Consider the following 19,892-nt stretch of genomic DNA (forward strand, 5'->3'; position numbering starts at 1 on the left):
AACCTTGCACATCAAAAAGCTGACTGGCAAATATCAGTTTCAAATATTATAAATGAGATAGCAAATACTAGTATCCAACTTTTTAAGGGATTGGCAGTAGGAGGACAAACATTTTACCCAACATTTTTCCAGTTTTCTCTTCAGTTATGGGCACTTTTAACTCCCTCCCGTATACCTCAGGTGCAAGGAGTTAGAGAAGAACCTCCCCAGCCCAATGTAGAGGCAGAGGGGAGCATAATGTACACAATTCCAAATGGAATGGAATGTACACATTTCCCAGTGGAAATACAGATGTTTGACCCTGTTCCTAGAAAATAAGCTGCCTTGCAAATGCTGAGGGATGCAGTGGCTTAGCTCTTTTTTATGTGGTCAGGAATCACAGAGCTTCATCCCATTAAAAAAATATCTGACCACCCCAGGCACAGGCAGTGAGCACACAGATTTGGAAACAAAACACAAATCCATAAATTATTTGGTGTTAAGATGACCGACTTAATTCTTCAGCTAACGGGCAGGCATCCACCTGGTGAGAAGCTGGAGGCTGGTGGCACTTCTACTGACAAACAACAGCAAAGGCATGTTTGGGTGGGAACCACCACCAGAACTTTCAGAAGCTCTTTCATGTCCTCTTGGTTACTCACTAAAGCCTGCTGACAGTCTCTTCCCAAAAAACATGCTTGCTGTGGCTCATGCCCTGCCCATTGGACAGATCCAGTTTTCTTTTTGCTGGAAGCAGTGCTATGACTTCACAGAAGGACTAGAAAAATGTTCATACCTCAGGGGAAGAAAAAGGTCAGCACAGGGCTTTATGTGAAGAAAAAAATCTTTTCCTGACCCTCTGAAGCAGAGACAAAACTGTCAGTTGCAGAAATCCTTGCATCCCTTGTCCATCTACACACTTCTCAGTGTTTCCTCATTTTTTCTCCCTCAATTCCTTCCCTGCTGTCCCACCTCCCTCCCACTCCCCAGCTGCACAATCTGCTAGAGCTGCAAGGGAACCTGTTTGGCACAGTTTTGTCATTTATGCTGAGATAAATGTCCTGTCCCTGAGAAAGAGGGGACACCTCCCAAGGAATGAATGCCTTCATCTCCACTGCTGTGACCAGGGATGGGCTGATGACAGCCAAGCTCCTGTGGGACCCTGTCGTGTCACTCTTTGTCCCAGGAGTCCCTCCTCCATCCAGTTGGAGCTTTCTGTTCCACTTCATGTAGAAGGAAGTCTGGACTCTCTGTACTGATTTATACAACTAGGAAAACACATTCATAAAATAGATACCTCATGAGAAATTTGGAAAAAAAACTGGTTTACTCTATTTTATTGTGTAGAATGAAATAACTCATTACTGTACAATCAAGTGCAGGATTTTGCTCTCCAGCATGTGGCAAGCATTACATTAGAGAGCAAAATCTGGCTCTGCTGTCAAACGTGACAGAAACAAGTATTTTATTCCCATTGAATAAAATTCCCATTCTGATCACATCCATTTGTGTGTCAATAATGTTAACCCTGACACTATCCAGGACAACAGACCTGAAGTGTTAAAATTCTCTGAAAACTACACCATTGATTCTTTCATATGGAAAGAAAAACAGTGCACAAAGTATTTGAGTTGCTCAGAACAAAGATTAAAAAATAAATAGATACAAATCTATAGTCCTTGGGATGCAGGTTATGAATGCAAATGCTTTGCCTCACACTTAGAAAAACTGCAGTGCCAATGCTCTAGTTTTCCAAGACTAGGATCTTTGGATAATTCTCTACAGTGGCAACTTCTAAGATAAAAGGATCAGAAAACACAAGCAGTAATCAATGAAATTCAGCATTCCCCCTAGATGACATTCAGCCCCTAACAGAGAGCTGGCAGGACACCTCCAGGAGTCAGGAGAGCCATTCTGCTGCTTGGGGTCCTCCACAAGCCCTTGCTCAGGTCCTCTGCCAGGACTCAGTTCCACTTTGTGGGCTCTGCTGTGATGACAGCACCTGGGGAAACATCATCCCAAAGGGCTGTGGCTAAACTGGCTCTTCCTTTCAGGAGCTCCACACAGCACGTCTACCAAGCACAGTCCCTGGGAGAGAAGGCAAAATTATGCTGTGTGAAATCCATCCAGGCTCACTTGAGCTGTTCTTACCTGCTGTTTAAGAACTTCCAGTTGGGTTCTCATCTCCTCAATGCTGTTCCTGTCACCCTTCCCTAGAGGAGTCCCAACAACGGGTGGGTGCTGCTTTTTAAACGTGTCCAGAAGGGCCTGCAACATCAAACAGTAAAAATACTAAACAGAGATTCACTACATGAAAAAGAAAAAAATATCCTTTAAAATTATTAGGAAGAGGTCTCCCTTTCACTTTCGATTATACACACTGGATATAAACCCACTTTACTACAGTAAAGTCTGACTGAAACGTTTTTTTTTTTTTTCACTAAAACTAGGGATTCCTTCACGTGGAACAAAGTAAAACCTCCAGTTTGAGAGGAAGTTGCGTCGTCTCCATAGTTTGTCACTAGAGGGAGTTACGAATACACACAAGACTGGTACCACTCTTACCTGTTCTACACTGAAATTCTGCCACGGTTCTTCTCAGACTTTATTTTTACAGTTACTACACAGCTCTCCCTTGAACTGGAATAATTAAATCACTCCTACATCTCTCTATCTATAACCACACATTATAATTATATATTTTTTTCTTTACTCTAGCACAAATACTATTCAGTTCTTTTCATTCTCTCATATAAAATACAAATCCCTGACTTTATCCCTTTTACAAGTTGAATTCATGCTGATGATCCTCAGCCCTCTCTTGCTGCCCAACCTCAAGCAGGAAGGATGGAAGATATTTGGAGGGGGAAGAGGCAAACAGGGAAGAACTGGCCAAGCAGGAGAAACACTATCCAAAGTAATCCAAGATTGGTATCAATTATCCAAGGCCCAACAAAAACCAAGCACTTTCCAAGGAAGCATAGAAAAGGAAAGCTTTTTATCTGATGAGGTGCTGTCCCTAAGAATTGTGCAGAAGTGAAGCTGGTTATAATAGTGACAAAGCTGGTGTTCCATGCCAATACATTCAGAAGGTTGAACCCAAAACTGGGAGGTTGAAAATACAGACACCCTTCTTCTGCCCCTTTGAATCCCCCTTTAATATCTTTTTGAAGAGGTTCTACAACTCAGAATTATGGAGGGGGAAAAAAGAAAAATCAATCTTCAAAAAGTTAATGGCAGGGTGAAGATTATTCCTAAACTGCATTTGGAACACGATACTGTGAGACCCTGCTTTATCCATTAACACAACAAGAAGAAAAGTTGATTTCAGAGAATTTGTAACAATTTCAAGTGGCTGAACCTGAGATAGCAGGTAAATAAAGTTAAAAGGGCACAGAGGGTCCCTTCCTGTCTCATGTGCATTCATGACATGAGATTTTAAGGATGCAAATGCACTGAAAATCAGTAAATTACTGTTGGGAAAGTGTATATGAAATTGATGTTTCATTTAAAACAATGGTGTATATACCCCATCTGTCTTATTATAGCCACATCATAAGACAGCAAAATAAAACATTTATATAAGCTGTTTAACAAACAAGGCATTGAATTAAAGTTAGACTGGAGCTTTGAGCAAGTCCTGTCAATGCATTTCAAAAAGAGCTAGAGATCATGGGTTCTGTCAGATTTTTTCTTATGGCAGCATTATGTTTTTGGCTTGACTCTTGCACATCATGGCCCTTTAGCTTATTAAAACACTTATTCAAGTCACACAGCAATGGTTACTGCAATGCATTTCCTCAGGAAGTGTTTGTGGTTCACCATTAAATACAAAATTGTTAGAAAACACCCACTGCTTTATGTGATCTTTTGATTAAACAAAATTACATTTATTACTTTACCTCAGTTAAAAAAAAATTCCATGTAGCTATTTAAAGACAATTTCCTCAGTGAGACATATATACACATAAAATTATAGGTATGAATATGTGTATATATGGATTTAAGCACTAGGACAGGACTATGTCTTCTGAGGAGAAGCCATCATTCTCCAACACAGAATAGATGTAAAATCAGTTTTTAAGTTGTGTGACCTTTCTTTTCAACCACAGTCTTTCACTAGGTGCATACAGAAGCATCTTTGTGCCATTTCCTCTTTGCTCTGAGGAGGGAGCATGTAGGAAGGGCTTAGACATGACATGTAGAGAGGTTTCATAGGAGAAGCCAAATACTCTCTGAATTTTTCTCCTTGCAATGCAACCCTGCTAGTAGCCAAAGAATGAGACCCTGCATGCACATGTCTGAGCTGAAGTGAGTTCTTGCTCATTTGCCCAGCTCCCAAATGGTGATCATGTGTTTGCCACCAGGTTGTTCAGAACTGAAAAGCTGCTATCTGGTAGGTGAGGGACAACAGAGATGCCAGAATTAGAGGAATCAGTGGCTCACTCCTGCTCCTACCTTGTTGAGACGACTTATTTCACTCTCATAGTATTCCTTCCTCCTGGTCATTGAGGCATTCTTCTGCTTCAGGAGCCTGTTCTCTTCCTTCACTTCATGCAGAGCTTCACTAAGGACCTCTGTATCTTTCTGGGATGCAAAAATACAGAGAGATGATGCAGAAATGCAGATGGAAGCATTTTTCAAGAACAATTTTCCAAATAATCTTCTGTCTGACAGATGTGCTGCATTTTTGTTGTCCCAAACACAGTTGGGAAGGGAGGCAGCTGGAAGGCAGATCATTAGTACACCCTGATATGATAAAGTCTGTAGAAATTGTTTTGACCACTTACCATATGATGAGACAGAGACAACATACCAGACTAAATCCCTGCTCCCTGCAGTTGCACGAAGGCATGGGAAGGCTGGCAGGCCAAGCAGATCAAAATCACATCCACAGTTACCCCAGACCTGGATTTCTCTTATGTGCTCAAAGAACAAGACCAGGGCTAAATGCTAGTGGGGGCCCAGCCATTCCCAGTGCCATACGAATTTGAAGATGAAAACAGAAAAAAAAAAAAGTATTTCAAATATTTTCCACAGCTGCTTTATGTGAATAAAAAAGTGAGATCCAACAATCACAGGCACAGCACACCACAGGAATGGGGTTTTTTTCTGTGCAAAAGGCTCATCTCTGTGCAGCCAGTCACAGTTTGGGCTCATCAGAAGTTCATCACTGTGTGCTAATTGAGCCAGTGAAAAACAACCCTGAGTAACTTGCTTACACATGAGGAAGCTTGACTCTACTGTGTTCTAAGTTAGCTTGGACATTTCATTTTCTCCAAAAACCAGGCAAGATTGGCAGGGTATCTCTGCAATAAGTACAGAAACTCATCCAGCAGCTAGCTCAAGCTGACAAGCACTTACTGGCTGCATGTGAAACTTTCAAGAAATTGCGGATTTAAGACCAAAGTTCAATACTGGTTAACCTGTCCCCCCCCAAAAAAAATTGGACTATATTGTCATTTAGTTCATTATTCATGTATGCAGTAAAAAAATCTCAGAGAGTGTACTACTGATCCTTATTTTTATGAAATGGTAGTTCTTTTTCATTAAAAGTCAGGCAGTAACATGAAAAAAAAAATGGACTATCTCACTCTGAATCAACACTCAGAGCAAATACAGGCAGTGATTCAGCAAGTACATAACATAGTTTGTCTTAAAACATGTAAATTGCTCAGTGGATTTGGCATCAATTATGTGCTTAGCTGGGACTCATTGATAAGCAAGTAAGATGGATGTTCTGCTTTTGCAGATAGAAGCTAAGGAGGCTGCATTTCTTTTCCTGCAGCAGCTAACTCACATCTCAGCTGAGCCGGGAAGTGATGCAACTGCCACTTGTTTCAGGTTACCATGTGAATAGAGAAGGCCAACTTCAGCCATCATCACCATCCAGCACCTCTCACCAGAGGTCATGAAGTACATGACACCATGAAGCAGAATGAGAACAGGAAGCACCACTCTGTGGGGTTTCTAAAATGGAGCACAAAGTTTTATGTAGGTGCTCATCATTCAGGCTGGTGGTTTTACTGAGGTGGGAATCCAGCTCAGGGATCTAAACTGAGATGCAAAAGCCCACAAGGAGTCCTGAGAGAGCAGCCCAAGCACTCTGAGGGTGAGGTGACCACCACTCTGGAGCAGCTGATCAGCCCAGACACTTCCAGCCCTGATAACTGCACTGACAGTGTCAGAGCTATTTGCAGGGAGCTCAAATAGCTGCACGTGTACCAGAGGCTGTACTGTCAATACCAAAACCTGGGGGGCTGGAGCTGTATTCACACCTTGGGTATTTCTTCCAAGTGCTTTGTGTAACATCTGCACTGCTGTTCCTCTTCCACTTGAAATAACTGCAGCATTTTCGTTCACACAGAAATTCACCCTGAACTGAACTGTGAGGAGGGAAATCTGTGCACTAGAAATCAACCTGCTCTTTACTCCCCCCACACACACACACACTAATGTTGTGCTGTCTGCCACTCATATGGAAATTACTCTTTCTCTACACACAGTTCTGTGATGAGGCAGCTCAGCAGCCTGGGGAAGGATAATGAGGAGCCACAGTCTCACCTCTGGGCTGTGCACAACCCACGCAAGGGGAGAAAGATGAAAGGCAAGAGAGAGCTCAGCACAGAGCACACAAGGGGTGCCACAGGGCACCCTCCTACCTTTTCCTGCAGCAGCCTGTCTCTGCCCAGCACTTGCCACCTCTCCTCCTCTGGATTCTGCCAGTGCCTCTCCTGCTCCAGCTCACTCACTCTCCTCTCCGACACGTCCAGCTTTGCCTTCATCTCTGCCAGCTGGAAAGCAAGTGACACACCATGCTGGGCTCACTGGGCACTCTGAAAGGCACAGCACCTTCAGGGTGTTGAGCCAGAGGCATAAAACAGTTATTTATTCCAAAATAAATGATGAACAGCCATTTGGATTGCTCTTACTCTTTGGGGGAAAAAGGAAAGGAATGATTCAGATGTCAGCAAAACTTTCTGGAAAATATTAGAGAGAATTTTTTCCTGATAAGCACGTGAATTCATTCTATAAACTTCCTGTTCATAGCAGGAAACAGCAGATGAGAGGTGTCAGTCAATGAACCAACTTGGGTTCTGGAATACCAGATAAAATTGTAAGCACTGAACTTCACAGGGCAGCTGATGATAATGTCTGCAGCAATGACACCACACGGCCAAAACCAAGGAATAACAGCTATGTCAATTGGATCTTGGATGGAAAAAAACAGAAATGAAAATATTTCTTTACTATTCCTTTTGAGAGTCTCTGCTTACAGAGGGCAACTTTCATGGAGAATTTATCCAGATTTCACAAGAGATGGGACGAGAACCAGCTTAAGTGTAATGATGTGGATCGGGGGCTGGGCACATCAGGCTGATTTTCAGTTCATTGTGCTCTCAGTTATGTGCAATTTTCACTACAGTGTGGAGGGCATGAAGATCTCTGCTGTCATGTGCACACTGACCCTACAATTTTAGGGACATTTTGCTTCTCTGGTTAGTTTGTTCTACTGAAGACTGAGACATATTGGCTTCACTTTTATATGAGGAAGCTTTTTCAATTTATGAGCTCAAGTAAGATATTTACCATGGCTATGCCTGGCTGGTATTTAAACACAGACTTAACTGTCAGCAGGTGGCACACATATTGCAACAGAAGTTGTCAGCATTGTTACCTGCTTTTCATAAAGTTGTTTCATACTTCTAAACTGATGATCCCATTGCTTGTTCACCTCCAAAAGCTGTAATTACCAGGAAGGCACAGTAAATAACACTTATTTCAACATTTTCAGTAAATCAAAAACAGACTGGCATTCTAATCCTCTGTCAGTGAGTGTTCCCAACCTCCTCATCATCTGGCCAGTTCATTTATTTCAGAAGAAGCAAGTTGAAGGTTTGGCAAGCCTTGCAGCCCATCTGCCAGTGCTTTGGCATTTCGGTTAAAGCACATGAACATTCAGGAAGCAGCACTCAGGAAACATGCAAATACACAACAAGCTACAGGTGGATCATTTGCAACCCTGCACAAATCCCAGGCTTCGAATCCTAAATGGCCAAGGGCTTTCCTGCTAGTTTTCTCCAAGTTCCATGAACATATTTCCAATTAAAAGGTCTTTGACTTCAAACAAATGAATGAAAGACTCCCACTGACTGGGATACTACTGAGTGCAAACCCTGCTTGTTGTTCCTTGGCCTTTAGCAATAGTGGTCATTAATAAAATTTGCCCTTTCTACTAAATAAACCTCTGCTCTTCCAGATCCATAGGCATGGTACAATCAGTCACCATGTGCTTAGGGGAATATTTAGGATTACCTCTCGTCTCTGTCTTTCCAGTGTGAGGATCTGTTGCTCCAGAGAATTGGATGATAAAGGCTTCTTTTTGCTCAGTAATGTGTGCCTTGACTGGAGAAAAGCAATGTTCAAAAATTAATGCTTTTGGCCTGTTCTCTTCAAGATTCTCAAGTAAAGTTCCCATCCACCCCTGACAGGTGCACATAAAGAAACTGATACAAACATTTTCTTACACCAAATTTGTATCTAAATACCTTCACACCTGCTGGCAGCTGATTCTGGAGCATACATCTGCTTTAAACCCACTCAGGCTGTGTTTTAATTGAAGCATTATGCAAATAGCCACCGAAATAACTGAAATTGTATCTATTTGTACCATCTGAGACACAGAACACAGAAGAGGATTTTAATTATCTTGCAGATGGCAATACAAACAAGCAGTACAAGCCACAGAAGTTGAGCATGACTTGGAGAGGGTGTAAATAATTCCCCTCATTTACAAGAACTTGGAGCAATTAGTAGGATTGCCCTGGTAAGTGCTTGCAAGCAACACAGAAAACAAATGGGCCATTTGGAGAAACTTAGAACATCAGTCTGCAATTGTTCCATTTTTTCAAGTGTGGAGTTTCACCCATGCAGGACAGCAGCAGCTAGACCCTCATTTTTATAATAGCAGTGTTCTATATCATAATTTCCAAGAAGTTTCTGTGGATTATCATGACAACAAACATGTGATCTATTAGCAAGAGACAGAGAGCTGTACTGGAAAAAAAGAGACAACCTCATAAAAACAGAACATGCTTTGGTCAGATACATGCTCAGGGATTTTTGTTTCCCTCCCTAAATTCTCAACCACTGTATGAAAAACAAGAATAATGGTGTGAGCACTTCTGAGGTCTGGAATAAATTTTCTGTAGATACAGAATTTAATGCTGAATACCAATGAAGATCAAAGGACAGTTTTGCTGTGTCTTTTCAAAGGCAAAAATCCCAACCACATATTTGCCCCATGGCCAGTCCTGCTGAACTCTGATGTGGAGCCCTGACTTGCAAGCCAGAAAACACTTAATCCCTCTTCTTGTAGCTCACTGACACGTTTAATTTAGACTATCTGAAGAAATACCTGGCAGCTAACGGAGTTATTCCCATGCTGAATTGCTTTCAGCATCTGGGCCTTAGGCATATATTGACAAGCATGCTTAAGAATAGTAATCGAGTGAATAGGACAACTCACAAATCTAACTACACTACACATGCACTAGGCACTAACTAGCCCAAATACTGCTCACAGAAGTTATGGGGTCACTCAAATGAACCACTTTGCACCCTTTGTGCAACTTCTGGAGGGCAAAAAACCCCATTAGGAAAGGGCTTATTTTGAAGAATGCTATCTGCAAAAATAATTCTAACATTTCCATCCACTCTTACACAGTTAAAATAACTCAGAAAAACCTAGTAGAGCACGAATATCAGCCCATAATTGTCAATGTACAAAGTGACCTGCACCAGCTCCTGTTAATCAGAAAACACTTCAGAGAACAGCCAACACAGCCACTTACCTGCAATGGTTCTGCTGGAGCTTCCATGTCACTCCCACCTGCCCAGGTGCATCCAAGCTGGCCTGGAGTGCTTCCTTCACTGTGGCTCTTTGGAGGAAGAAGAGCAATGAAACAGATTTTATGTTGGCTAAAAGAGCAAGACAATTTCTTTCAGACCCAGAAGATCCAAGAGTGCTGCCCGTGGGAGCAGCCACGGTCCAGAAAGTAATGGTGGAATTCTGATTTTAACCTTTTCCTCCTTCCTGGCTGGGGCTTCCCAGAATGGATGAAGCACAATGCCTATGACTAATGTGCCAGGCAAGGCAGCTCTCAGCTTTGTGTGCATGGAAATCACAACTGCCTGGCCAGTTCCCCCCAGAGAGGAAGTTGCATCTAAGGGAAGGAAGGGTATTTGCTTTTTCAGTAAATAAGAGGACAGGCTTTTCTATCCCTGCTTCCAGTTATAAAAAAGGACTTGAGTAATTACAACAATTATTGACACTAAGAGTGAACTATCAGAACAGAAAAATGAGTGAGTCACGCTTCTAAAGGAGCACTAGCAAAATCTGTTAACAGCTACAGGGAAAAGCATCCCCGTACAAAAACCCCAAGATGTTTAGGGGAAAACCAACACTGGAAAATTGACTTGTTTCCCCAAAGAAAAGCTGCACACAGATGAAGAACGACAGATGTTTTATTTGCACTTCTGCCACTTGCCTTACCTGAGCACAGATCCAGCTCCAAGACACTCAGGACTTGGGTACTCGAAGGTACCCAATACCCCAAACCTGTGCCTCAGGTTCCCATTTGGAGCAATATGTTAGCCTTAACAAGTTAAACTCACAGAAAAGATTAACAAAGAAAAGGCTTCCACAGACTTCCTATACAAAGTCAGAATGAAACAGAAAAGAGCACAATGCTCTCATCTTCAGTCTTGGAATTCTGAATAATAATGGATTTCAGAGGGAAGCAGAAACCAAAATTCTGCTCCCTATTGTGGAAAGATGTCTGGGTCTATGGCTTCTGCAGTGGCAGCAGAGGTTGATTATTTCCTTTTGAAGGAGTGAAATGAAAGTTAGCCTGTGAAATTTGACATAAAATAGTAGAAACCCCTCTTTCAATTTCCAAAAACAAATTTAGAGAACGTAAAGCAATCCTGTGAAATGCTAAAATTTTGCAGCCACATTCCAGATCTCTGGTTCACAATGTGTGACTAAGCAACTCCTCTTTTGCAAGATACAAACCCCAGTTTGGAATATTTGCATATGAAATATGTCCTGCTTCCCTGAGGTTCTTTCGATTTTCCCCCTGGTTTATGGAGCAGCTGGAACACTTGTGGTGTATCAAGAGAGAAATTCAAAAACAAAGGTTATTTTAATGAAAAAATTGGAAGAATTTCATCTGTACCTATATCAAAACTAGACATAGAGCATATCAGGTACAGCACTGAAGACCACTAACTGGTGCAGAACAGCACCAACACTGGGCACCTGCTTCATAAAAATACAATCACAAACCTTCCACATTGCACATCTGCTCTTGAGGGTAATGATGCTGCCCCTTGCCCAAGCTCCCACTCTCACCAGTCTCATCCCCACTCCAGCAGCAAGTTCACTTTTGGAGAAAGCTCAGGTTGAACAGCTGCATTTTATGGTCTGGCCTGCAAGGTGAAGCAGCCCCAGTTTCTGGTTTCCTCACGAGAGCACGCTGGGATGTGGTGAGTGAGGCACTGAGGATCCCCACAGTGGGGACAGAGGAGCAAACCCCAGGCTCAGCCCCACTCATGAATCACAGTTCCCACTTGAAAGATATTAATGCTCAAATTACTTTGAAGAGAGGATGAGGCTGAGACCTTGGTTGATTCTGTAATTTAGGTCACAACAGTTTCCTGGAAAGCTACCTGGACATTAGAACACCAAGTTCTCTGTTAGTGATTTCTTCATGACTGCAATAATGATCACTTAAAGTGAATGATTTTACATTAAATTGGACAGAATAGAACTAAGACTGAAGTACTTTTCAGTGCCTGTCTCATCCAGCTTAGCATTCATAGGGATAACTGGTTGCCATGTAAAAACAGATTGGAGAGAGAAGAGTATGTCTGAGATCTGAATGAAGAAAATATATTAACAGAAGAGACGTGAGATATGAATAGAAGAAAGGCCAATGAGTAGGGAACAAAAACTCAAGCTCTTCAGAGGTGGTGGTATTATTCCAGCAAAAACTGGGAGGCTGAAGCAAAATCATTGCCTGTCTCTGTGAAAACAGTTAATAACACCAAAAAGAAAGAAGAGATGACAAAATTCATTTTCATTGATATTGCAGGGATAAAGACACAAAATTTCTTTATGCTTACTGCTATCAAGAAAAACTTAGTTGTACAACAGCTCTGCAGAAACCTGAGATATGCAGAAATCCTTGAAAGAAGGACATGTTGAGACCTATCAGGTTTCAGAATTCAAAAAGCCCCACAAATCTTTTAAATCACTTATACTTGGTTTAAAGCTATTGAACAAAATAGTCAGTTTTAAATTGCTTGGAAAATTCCAGTTGACAATCAGACTGAAAATGCAGTCACAAATCTAAAAATCTGTCAGGTATGGAAAAAGCTGCTCAGGAAGTAAATGGGAGAATTTGCTGCCCCTCACACTTCCTAAGTTAACTGCCAAGTGGCATCTTACAACAACTTAGAAGCCTCTTATTAATTTCCATTTTATTTCCATGATAATCTGTAATTTCTATTAGTAGCAGCTTTGAGATTGTTGTTTTGTTTTCTTTTCACATCCTGTTGAAAAATTAAAAATATTTTAGTTTGTATTCTAGGATGACCTGAGCTTCCTGAGCATAAAGGCCTTTTAGGCATCTTTGGGAAGTTTGCAGTGGGAGAAAGATCAGAGCCTTGGAGCTGTGGCCGGCACCGAACCCTCTCAAAAGCCTCAGCACCACAAGATGATAAAAGTTCTCATTTTCAGAGTGCTGGATCTTAATTCTGGGAACAACTTGTGTCACAGTATTACAAAATATCACTCAAATTGACATAATGAAAGCCATTTCTCACTTCTGAAAATTCTGTCTGTTCAGTAACTGCAGTGAAATCAAGACTCACTAAAAGGCCTGATGCAATCAAATGTGAGGCTTTCCTTGATGATGATAAAATCATACAAAATGACAAAGTATTTTTTTTCCCTAGCTGGTCATGCATCTGCTGTGAGGTTTGTTGGGGATTTTCTTTTATTGTAATTTTTTTAAAATTTATTGTTCAGTTGCAGACTTGTAGAAGCTAGATTAACTCTGAGATGACTTGGGTTAAAATTTGGGGCTTTTGGGGAGCCTTCACTTTGCTTATGTTTCAGCTGAGCTTTGTTTATGGCTTTATTGCAGAAGGTGTTATGCCAGCAGTGTTTGCCACAATATCCATTTTCCCATTCTGAGGCACGTGGCAAAACAGTAAAAAATGAGAGATTTTAGCTGAAGAATAAAATTGGCTCTTGAACCAGGAGAAGAATCTGCCTCTTCCTGCCCCAACCTGGCCCCTGTGGCTCACCAGAGAGGTGTGCTAAAAAGGGATTTTCCCTTCAGTAAGCGTGTCAGCCTCAGCCTTTTGTGCTGCTCAGTTGCATGTTCCCTCTGACAGAAAAATAGGTGCAGATGCAAATTTGTGTCTTAATATGTGGGAACCAGATAAAATTAGAGCAAGACATTTTTTCAGAGTAAATCAAAATATTTGAGCACACGCTCCTGCTTCAGGATTTCCTTTATCCACTAACCATTAAGGGCAAGGCCTCCCAAGTACCTAAGCATTTGCAAACTCAGGCCTGCTGATGAAAATCCAAGTTCCATGTGAAAAGAATTGGATGACAATTTGCAAATCTAAAAAATGCAAATCTATTCCTTTTCCTGGAACGGAGAATGCAGCATCAGGACAAGCTGTAACTGAAGGAATCAGACTGAAGAATGTGCCGAGAAGTTCATAAATTCTTATGGAAAAAAAAATCCTGGCAAAAAGGGGAATTTGTTTACAGACACTTATGGATTTGTCTTGAAAGTGATTTAAGGTTGGATGGAAATGCCATTCTGCAGAGTGCAATTTGTACTCTTCACTCCAGAAAAAAGTTACAGAATGAAAATGACCTGCTGTCTCTGACAAAACTTCCTGATGAATGACTGACACTTATGGAAGGGTACACTTTTGTTTCATTATTAACTTTTTCTTAACTCTTGAACATTTCAATTGCCACTCATTTTAAGTCCTAATCAGCCTAATTTCCCAAACCGCTATTTTCTGGTGTGGGGTTTTTTAAATATTATTCCATAACCTTCACAAATTGTACTAGGTGCTAAAACTTTGCCCTCCTTTCCCAAACCACAACCCAAGACAGGTACTCCTAGCACCTTACACTGAGGTTGTTGAAGCTCAACAGGACTGTCAAGCTGTCACTCACTTGAAGCCCAGCTCAATAACCAGCCAAGTGAAAAGCTGCTTGATTTAGAAATATAAATAAAAACCAGCCAGCATGTATGTAGTGCAGAAATATCATGAAGAATCCCTCTTTAAGCTCTGAAAACCACACACACACATTTTAAAGGTAAGAAGTGCCATAAATGCAAAGAGTATAAAAGCACCACAGATTAAATACTGCCTCAGTCTTCTGTGTGAAGCACTGCAGCACCCCTCAGATAGGGTCCAGGTGAGCACATCCTTTCTCTTTGCTCCTCACACTGCCCATATCCCCCAAACCCTTTCCCATGTCTCCTTCTGCTGGAGAGAGGCTAACCTGCGGATTTCCATGGATCATTTGTGGCTTGTAATTTCACAGCTTAGTTCTGCACTGACTTGTGCTTCACCACGCTCGTTTCTCCCCCGCCTCCGGGAATCCCCATCCCTCCCTGTGGCTTCCCTCTCCCCCACTGGTTTCTAATCCCACCGGTCTGACCCTGCGGTGTCTCCTTAGGCTCGGCTCAGCTCCGTGCCCCGAGGTCATGAGTCATTCTGGAGATGGCGGTTTGCATGTGAAAGGAGCTGTGTGTAATTTCGGATTTCGTAGAAGAGAGTCATCTCCCTTTTACCTCCTCACCAATTTCCTGCACCGTGCCCCGGCGTGCAGCCTTCAGAGTTTTCCTTTCCGCATCCCGTGCTGGAGTGGCACAGGTAAGAGCGCCACCCCTTGCAGGTGGATCGTTCACGCTTTAATCACTCCTCTCCTCTGCACGCCTCCCTCCTCCTGTTCCTAGCTTGTGGAAAACGGGGAAATTCCTTCTATTCTCGCTATTTCAGGGGAGAGCAGTGAAACTGAGAGGGAAACCCAGAACAAGTTTCTGTCAGGCTTGTTAACCACGGCTTCAATGCAGGCGAAGACAATTGCCTTAGCAGGTGGCTTACAATTTTCTGTTTGCAATACCACAGAAGTGTGGGTTTGAATCATCATCATTTTCCTTCTCCTCTCTTCCTATTCATCTGAAAGCCTTTCTGACACTTGCACAGGTTTTTGTGTCCCACACCTCTGCTCATTCCCAGCTAAATCAGAACTTGCAAATGCATCAAAAATGAGAGTGTTTTGGGGGTTACACAGTTCCAAGGATCTGTGTTATTCAAAAGGCACATCTGGTTACAGGGTTTGACACTTAGGATAATAACCAGTGGGTTTAGCTGACCTTTTAAAGCACCTTCTCAGTCACTCTTCCTCATACTAGAAAGGAGCTATATCAGGGAAAAAAAAAATGCGTAGCAAGTTCATTGCATCATTTCAGAAATCCTAAAGTTTCATGCATAGTCAAGTCCCACAGAGAACACCCCCTGAACGTTCTTTCCTGGCAGATAAACATTGCAAAAGCACACTGTGATTACCTTAAGGGAACATGAAGTTCTCTGAGGGCTCAGCCTCTCTTGGGCAAGAGGTTTGGGGTCCTCAGATGACTCCAAAGTGTTGCTCTTCCCTATCAGGTTCCTTATTTCAACATCCAGCTCTTGACTTTCACACCTGCTTAGGAAGAAAAAACAACGTTAAAATTTACACAAGAATTTGAGACTTTCTTCTGAATGCGAGAACGGAGCTGGTCCTGCACCAGGCTCCAGCTTCCTTCCTTCCTGGTAACACAAGCAGGGAGCACCAGGGCAGTGACACACAATCTTTGTGTGCCTTGTGGCAGAAATTGATTTAAAGTACTTACACAAGAAGCCTTTATGAATTTTACCACTTTTCACCTGCAAAATCCAAATGGACCCTTTTGGGGATTATATTAAGACTGCCACGTGCCCTAAACCTCAGTCAGAGTTTCAAGAGTTTTGAATTTAGCTTCAGCAAAAATGCTATCAGAATAGCTGCAGAGGTTTACAACTGCAAAACTAGGTGCTCAAAGTCTTTTGAGTTCAAAAATCTCAAAGTTCACCGAGTCTTTTAATGGCACACTTTGTTTTCTCTAACACTTTGTAGCAGACACCTGACATGCATTTTCAAATTTTTTTCCCTTAAAAATTCCTTTTAAAAACATTCACATCTTGTAAAAAAAATTGGTCTGTTGAGAACACTTAATTTTTTTTTTTGTGGGAAAATTCTTTTCTTTCAGTCTCACTGCTAAGGACATACAGGACTTAGGTGCACAAAAGGGCTTCTTCCAAATTCACAGAACAAACTTGCAACCAGGCTGATTCACTTGATACACTGTCATGGTAGAATGTGACTTCTAGATAATTAACTGAGATACAATTAGCACAAGCCCCTAAATCTCCTAGATCAACCCAAGTTATCAAGCAAGATTCATCTCTTTTGCAAGCTTAGACTTCATTGCCTAATCAACTTAAACCAATTTTAAATATAATTAATGCATGACCAGAAAGCAAACTGCAAGGCTCAAAAAAAAAAAAATCACCAACCTGTTATAGCAAGATTACTTCTTGATTTCAACAGAAAATACACCATTTTTTATTTGAATCACCAGAAAAAACTGAAAGCTGTAGGAGTTTGTCAATTATACTTCCTGAAGTGTAGACAGGCAATCCTCAGGGAGTGAACCGCAAGTTCTGAGGAAACTCTTCAAGCGAAATTGATAAAATTGCCAAATTGCCCAATAAACAAACCCATTTATCTTAATCAACGAGTAAATAAGTGTGATGAATTTCATGCTGATTGATAGCATAGAATGATTCATTTAATGCTTCATATTTAAAACACAGGGACTGTAGCAGAAATGTACTTTCACTAAGCATGGATACAAAATCATTTCCAAGAGGAAATAAAATACCAAGAGCAGCAAATAAGGGCTAGTAAAACTCTAGAGCTGGGTTGTTTGGGTTTTGGTTTTTTTTGACTTGCTGCTGGTACTTAGATAAGCTGTACTTTCATACTCATGAGAACTAAAAGCAAGACCTTCCCAAGGCACATTTTCATGAGCTCCACGGTGGTGCAGGAGGCTGCAGCTGCTCTGAGGGCTGCTGGAGGGTTCCAAAGGCTCAGAGCTGTGCGTGGGTGGCAGGTGAGCCCCAGCAGCAGCATGGAGAAAACTGCGCGAGGAAACAACGAACCTCAAGGCAGACATCCAACCCTCCTCTGACTGGCTAAATGTTGCAAAATCCTGGATAAGCCAGGGCAAGGGGCACTTTTTTTAAGCCATTCTGAGGTTCCCACACCTCAGGCAGCAGGCAGAGCAGGCACTCTGCCCTCTCAAGTGCACTTCCCTGGAGAACAGCACCTTCAGCCCAGTGGGATTCCAGCTCCTGATGCTGTCTGAGGCAGCTTTGTGCAGCAGAGGTGCACATGCCCTGGGCAGAGCCCTCGCTGCTTCCGAGGCTGCTCACAAGAGCTGAAAAGCCACAGCACGGAAGCAGCCGCTCGCTGCTGCAATTCACCACCCCCGGCTGCCAGCACAGCCTACTCCCCCAGCTCGGGCAGAGTAGCCAGGGCTTCCAAACTCTTTTAAGCCAAATGAAGCAGCAAAGCATAAGGAAAAAAGATACTCAAAATAAAGGAGCAACGCCTGGGTGCAGGACTGGGGACAGCAAAAGATGAGCAGCGATCTGGCAGGAGTGCAGCAGCAAATGCTTAAGCAGGCTGCACTCAGCTCTGCTGCTGGCTCAGCCAGCAAGGGGAGATGTGTGACCACAACCTCCTGAGGTCAGAGCATGAACCAAGCTGAGAATAACCCATAAACATGGGGGGTTGGCTTTTGATATATTTTCTTCAGTCAGGAAGTGTTCATTCCTCTGCACACCACAGTTTGATGTTGTAGCTGTAAATGATGATCACCTCTGGCTGCTCCTACCCTTGTCTGTCCCTACACTCCTCTTTCTGGACTTACCTGGGCAAAAGCAGGACCCAGCTGTGCCTGGGTAAAAGAAACAACTACAAAAGCCTCAGATCTCTACAAACCAATTTCTGCTCTGTGTTTGAAGACTATCACAAAAGTCAGAAAATTACTTGATTTTTAGACAGAGAAACTATAACTGCATTTATCTGCATTCTATTATCAGCCAGGATAATTTGTTAATCAGAAGGATCCCTTTATGGTGAGCTAGAACATTATTCAGATCTGCTGTGTACATCTTTCAGAGCACAGAGATGCTCTGAGTGCTTGAATACATCAGGGGACTCATGATTAGGAGTTACCCCAGACCTGACTACCAGAGCTTCCCCCAGAGAGCTCTAGAGGGCACACAGCATTCAGATTCTGCACAGAACAGTTTTCAAAACTGCTTTTGGTTTCCTGGAGTTCACAGGTACACCTCTGCACCATTAAAACTTTTCAGAAAATATTAAAAGCATTTTTCTGTGGTCATACAAGACCAAGTATAACCCTTCTATGTGCTCAAGCTTTCTGAAGTGCACAAAGATATAAAAACCACAGATAGCAAGCTGTGATTACTGCAGGAGGCAATAAAAGATTAGAATGTTAACTCTTCTTAGTAGACTTTGAGTTAGTTGCAAAATTTCCTTTTTTTAAAAATTAAGATTTTTTACATGGAAGCAGAAGGTACAGATGTAATGAAGGAAGCTGGCCTCCCAGCTCTCTTCTTCCCAGAAGAGAGCCCAACCTTCCTCACAATTTCCATGTCGGATCTGACAAGTCCTCCAAGAACAAAAAATGAGGCATGATCCCTTGGGTTTTCAGGTTGTCATATCCATGCAGAACTTCACTGTGCACTCCACTAAAGCTATTTTCATTTCTCCCACGTGTTCTCCCACGTGTTTGCTGCCTTTCAAATGGTTTCCACTTCTTGCCCCATGGTACATCTTTGCACCACTTCAGTTTTTAGGCTCCACTGGCCTATCTATTTATCATTATTGGTATTATTTATAATAGCTCTAAGAAATAATGACTGTTTGTTTATAAATAGTTGCGTACTTTTTACAGCAATTCCAGTTTTCAGCGGAGAGCCAGAACATCATCAGCCCCATGCTTTGGGCCTGAGCAGCATAGATTGAAGGCTGAAAAAACACAAGTTGCTCAAATAAGAAGGTAGGAGTTCCATAAGAGTCCCAGTTTTGCATCTCTTGACTTTCCCTGTTTTTTACTGGAAACTGGCATTATTCCTTACTCATAGCAGTTACATGGCAACAATGGACATACCTACAAAATGTCCCAAGGCATTTATTGCACAGTACTAATACCAAAGCCATATAATTCTACTTTAAATATTCATTTCAAGGCTGGTGTGCTGGGGTCATTCTCTTGTGGTGGTGAAAGCACAAATACACACCATAAACAATTGTGAAAAAAGGCTTTAAGCCAGGATTTACAGCCAGATGCCAACACCATGGAGCCATATTTTGATGGGAAATGAATTCCAGAGCATAATGGTAAAACATGTGCTTCATCCCCTTGGGTGGGCATTTGGAATATAGGATTCTTGTTTGGCTAAGCCTAGAAAGTAAATTCATGGAAAAAAAGAAATTTCTGCATTTGAATTATGGAGAAAGAACTAGTCAGATAAATTTAAAATGTGCCGAATCGTTTCAGCTAATATTTCCTTTATTTATGATAATAGACTTCATGTCAGAAAAAGGCCTGTAGAATAAGGGGGAGAATCAGATTGAATTACAGAATATTTAATCTAACTTGCTCTAGAAATAGACTTAAATAGGAATA

The 19,892-nt window shown here is 41.9% G+C and overlaps 1 protein-coding gene across 1 annotated transcript in view; it reads right to left on the reverse strand.

Annotated features, from left to right (window-relative positions):
• TNIP3 (TNFAIP3 interacting protein 3) overlaps nucleotides 1-19,892 on the reverse strand; it is a 49,242-nt gene that overhangs the window by 9,539 nt on the left and 19,811 nt on the right. The window contains exons 4-10 of the mRNA XM_066548925.1: nucleotides 15,658-15,790; nucleotides 9,834-9,920; nucleotides 8,296-8,385; nucleotides 7,658-7,723; nucleotides 6,642-6,773; nucleotides 4,438-4,566; nucleotides 2,131-2,247 (exon numbers count right to left, since the gene is read on the reverse strand). Coding sequence (XP_066405022.1) covers nucleotides 2,131-2,247; nucleotides 4,438-4,566; nucleotides 6,642-6,773; nucleotides 7,658-7,723; nucleotides 8,296-8,385; nucleotides 9,834-9,920; nucleotides 15,658-15,790 — 754 coding nt within the window. The remainder of the gene's footprint in view (nucleotides 1-2,130; nucleotides 2,248-4,437; nucleotides 4,567-6,641; nucleotides 6,774-7,657; nucleotides 7,724-8,295; nucleotides 8,386-9,833; nucleotides 9,921-15,657; nucleotides 15,791-19,892) is intronic.

This window comes from Molothrus aeneus, chromosome 4 (genome assembly GCF_037042795.1).
Source record: "Molothrus aeneus isolate 106 chromosome 4, BPBGC_Maene_1.0, whole genome shotgun sequence".
Classification (NCBI taxonomy): domain Eukaryota; kingdom Metazoa; phylum Chordata; class Aves; order Passeriformes; family Icteridae; genus Molothrus; species Molothrus aeneus.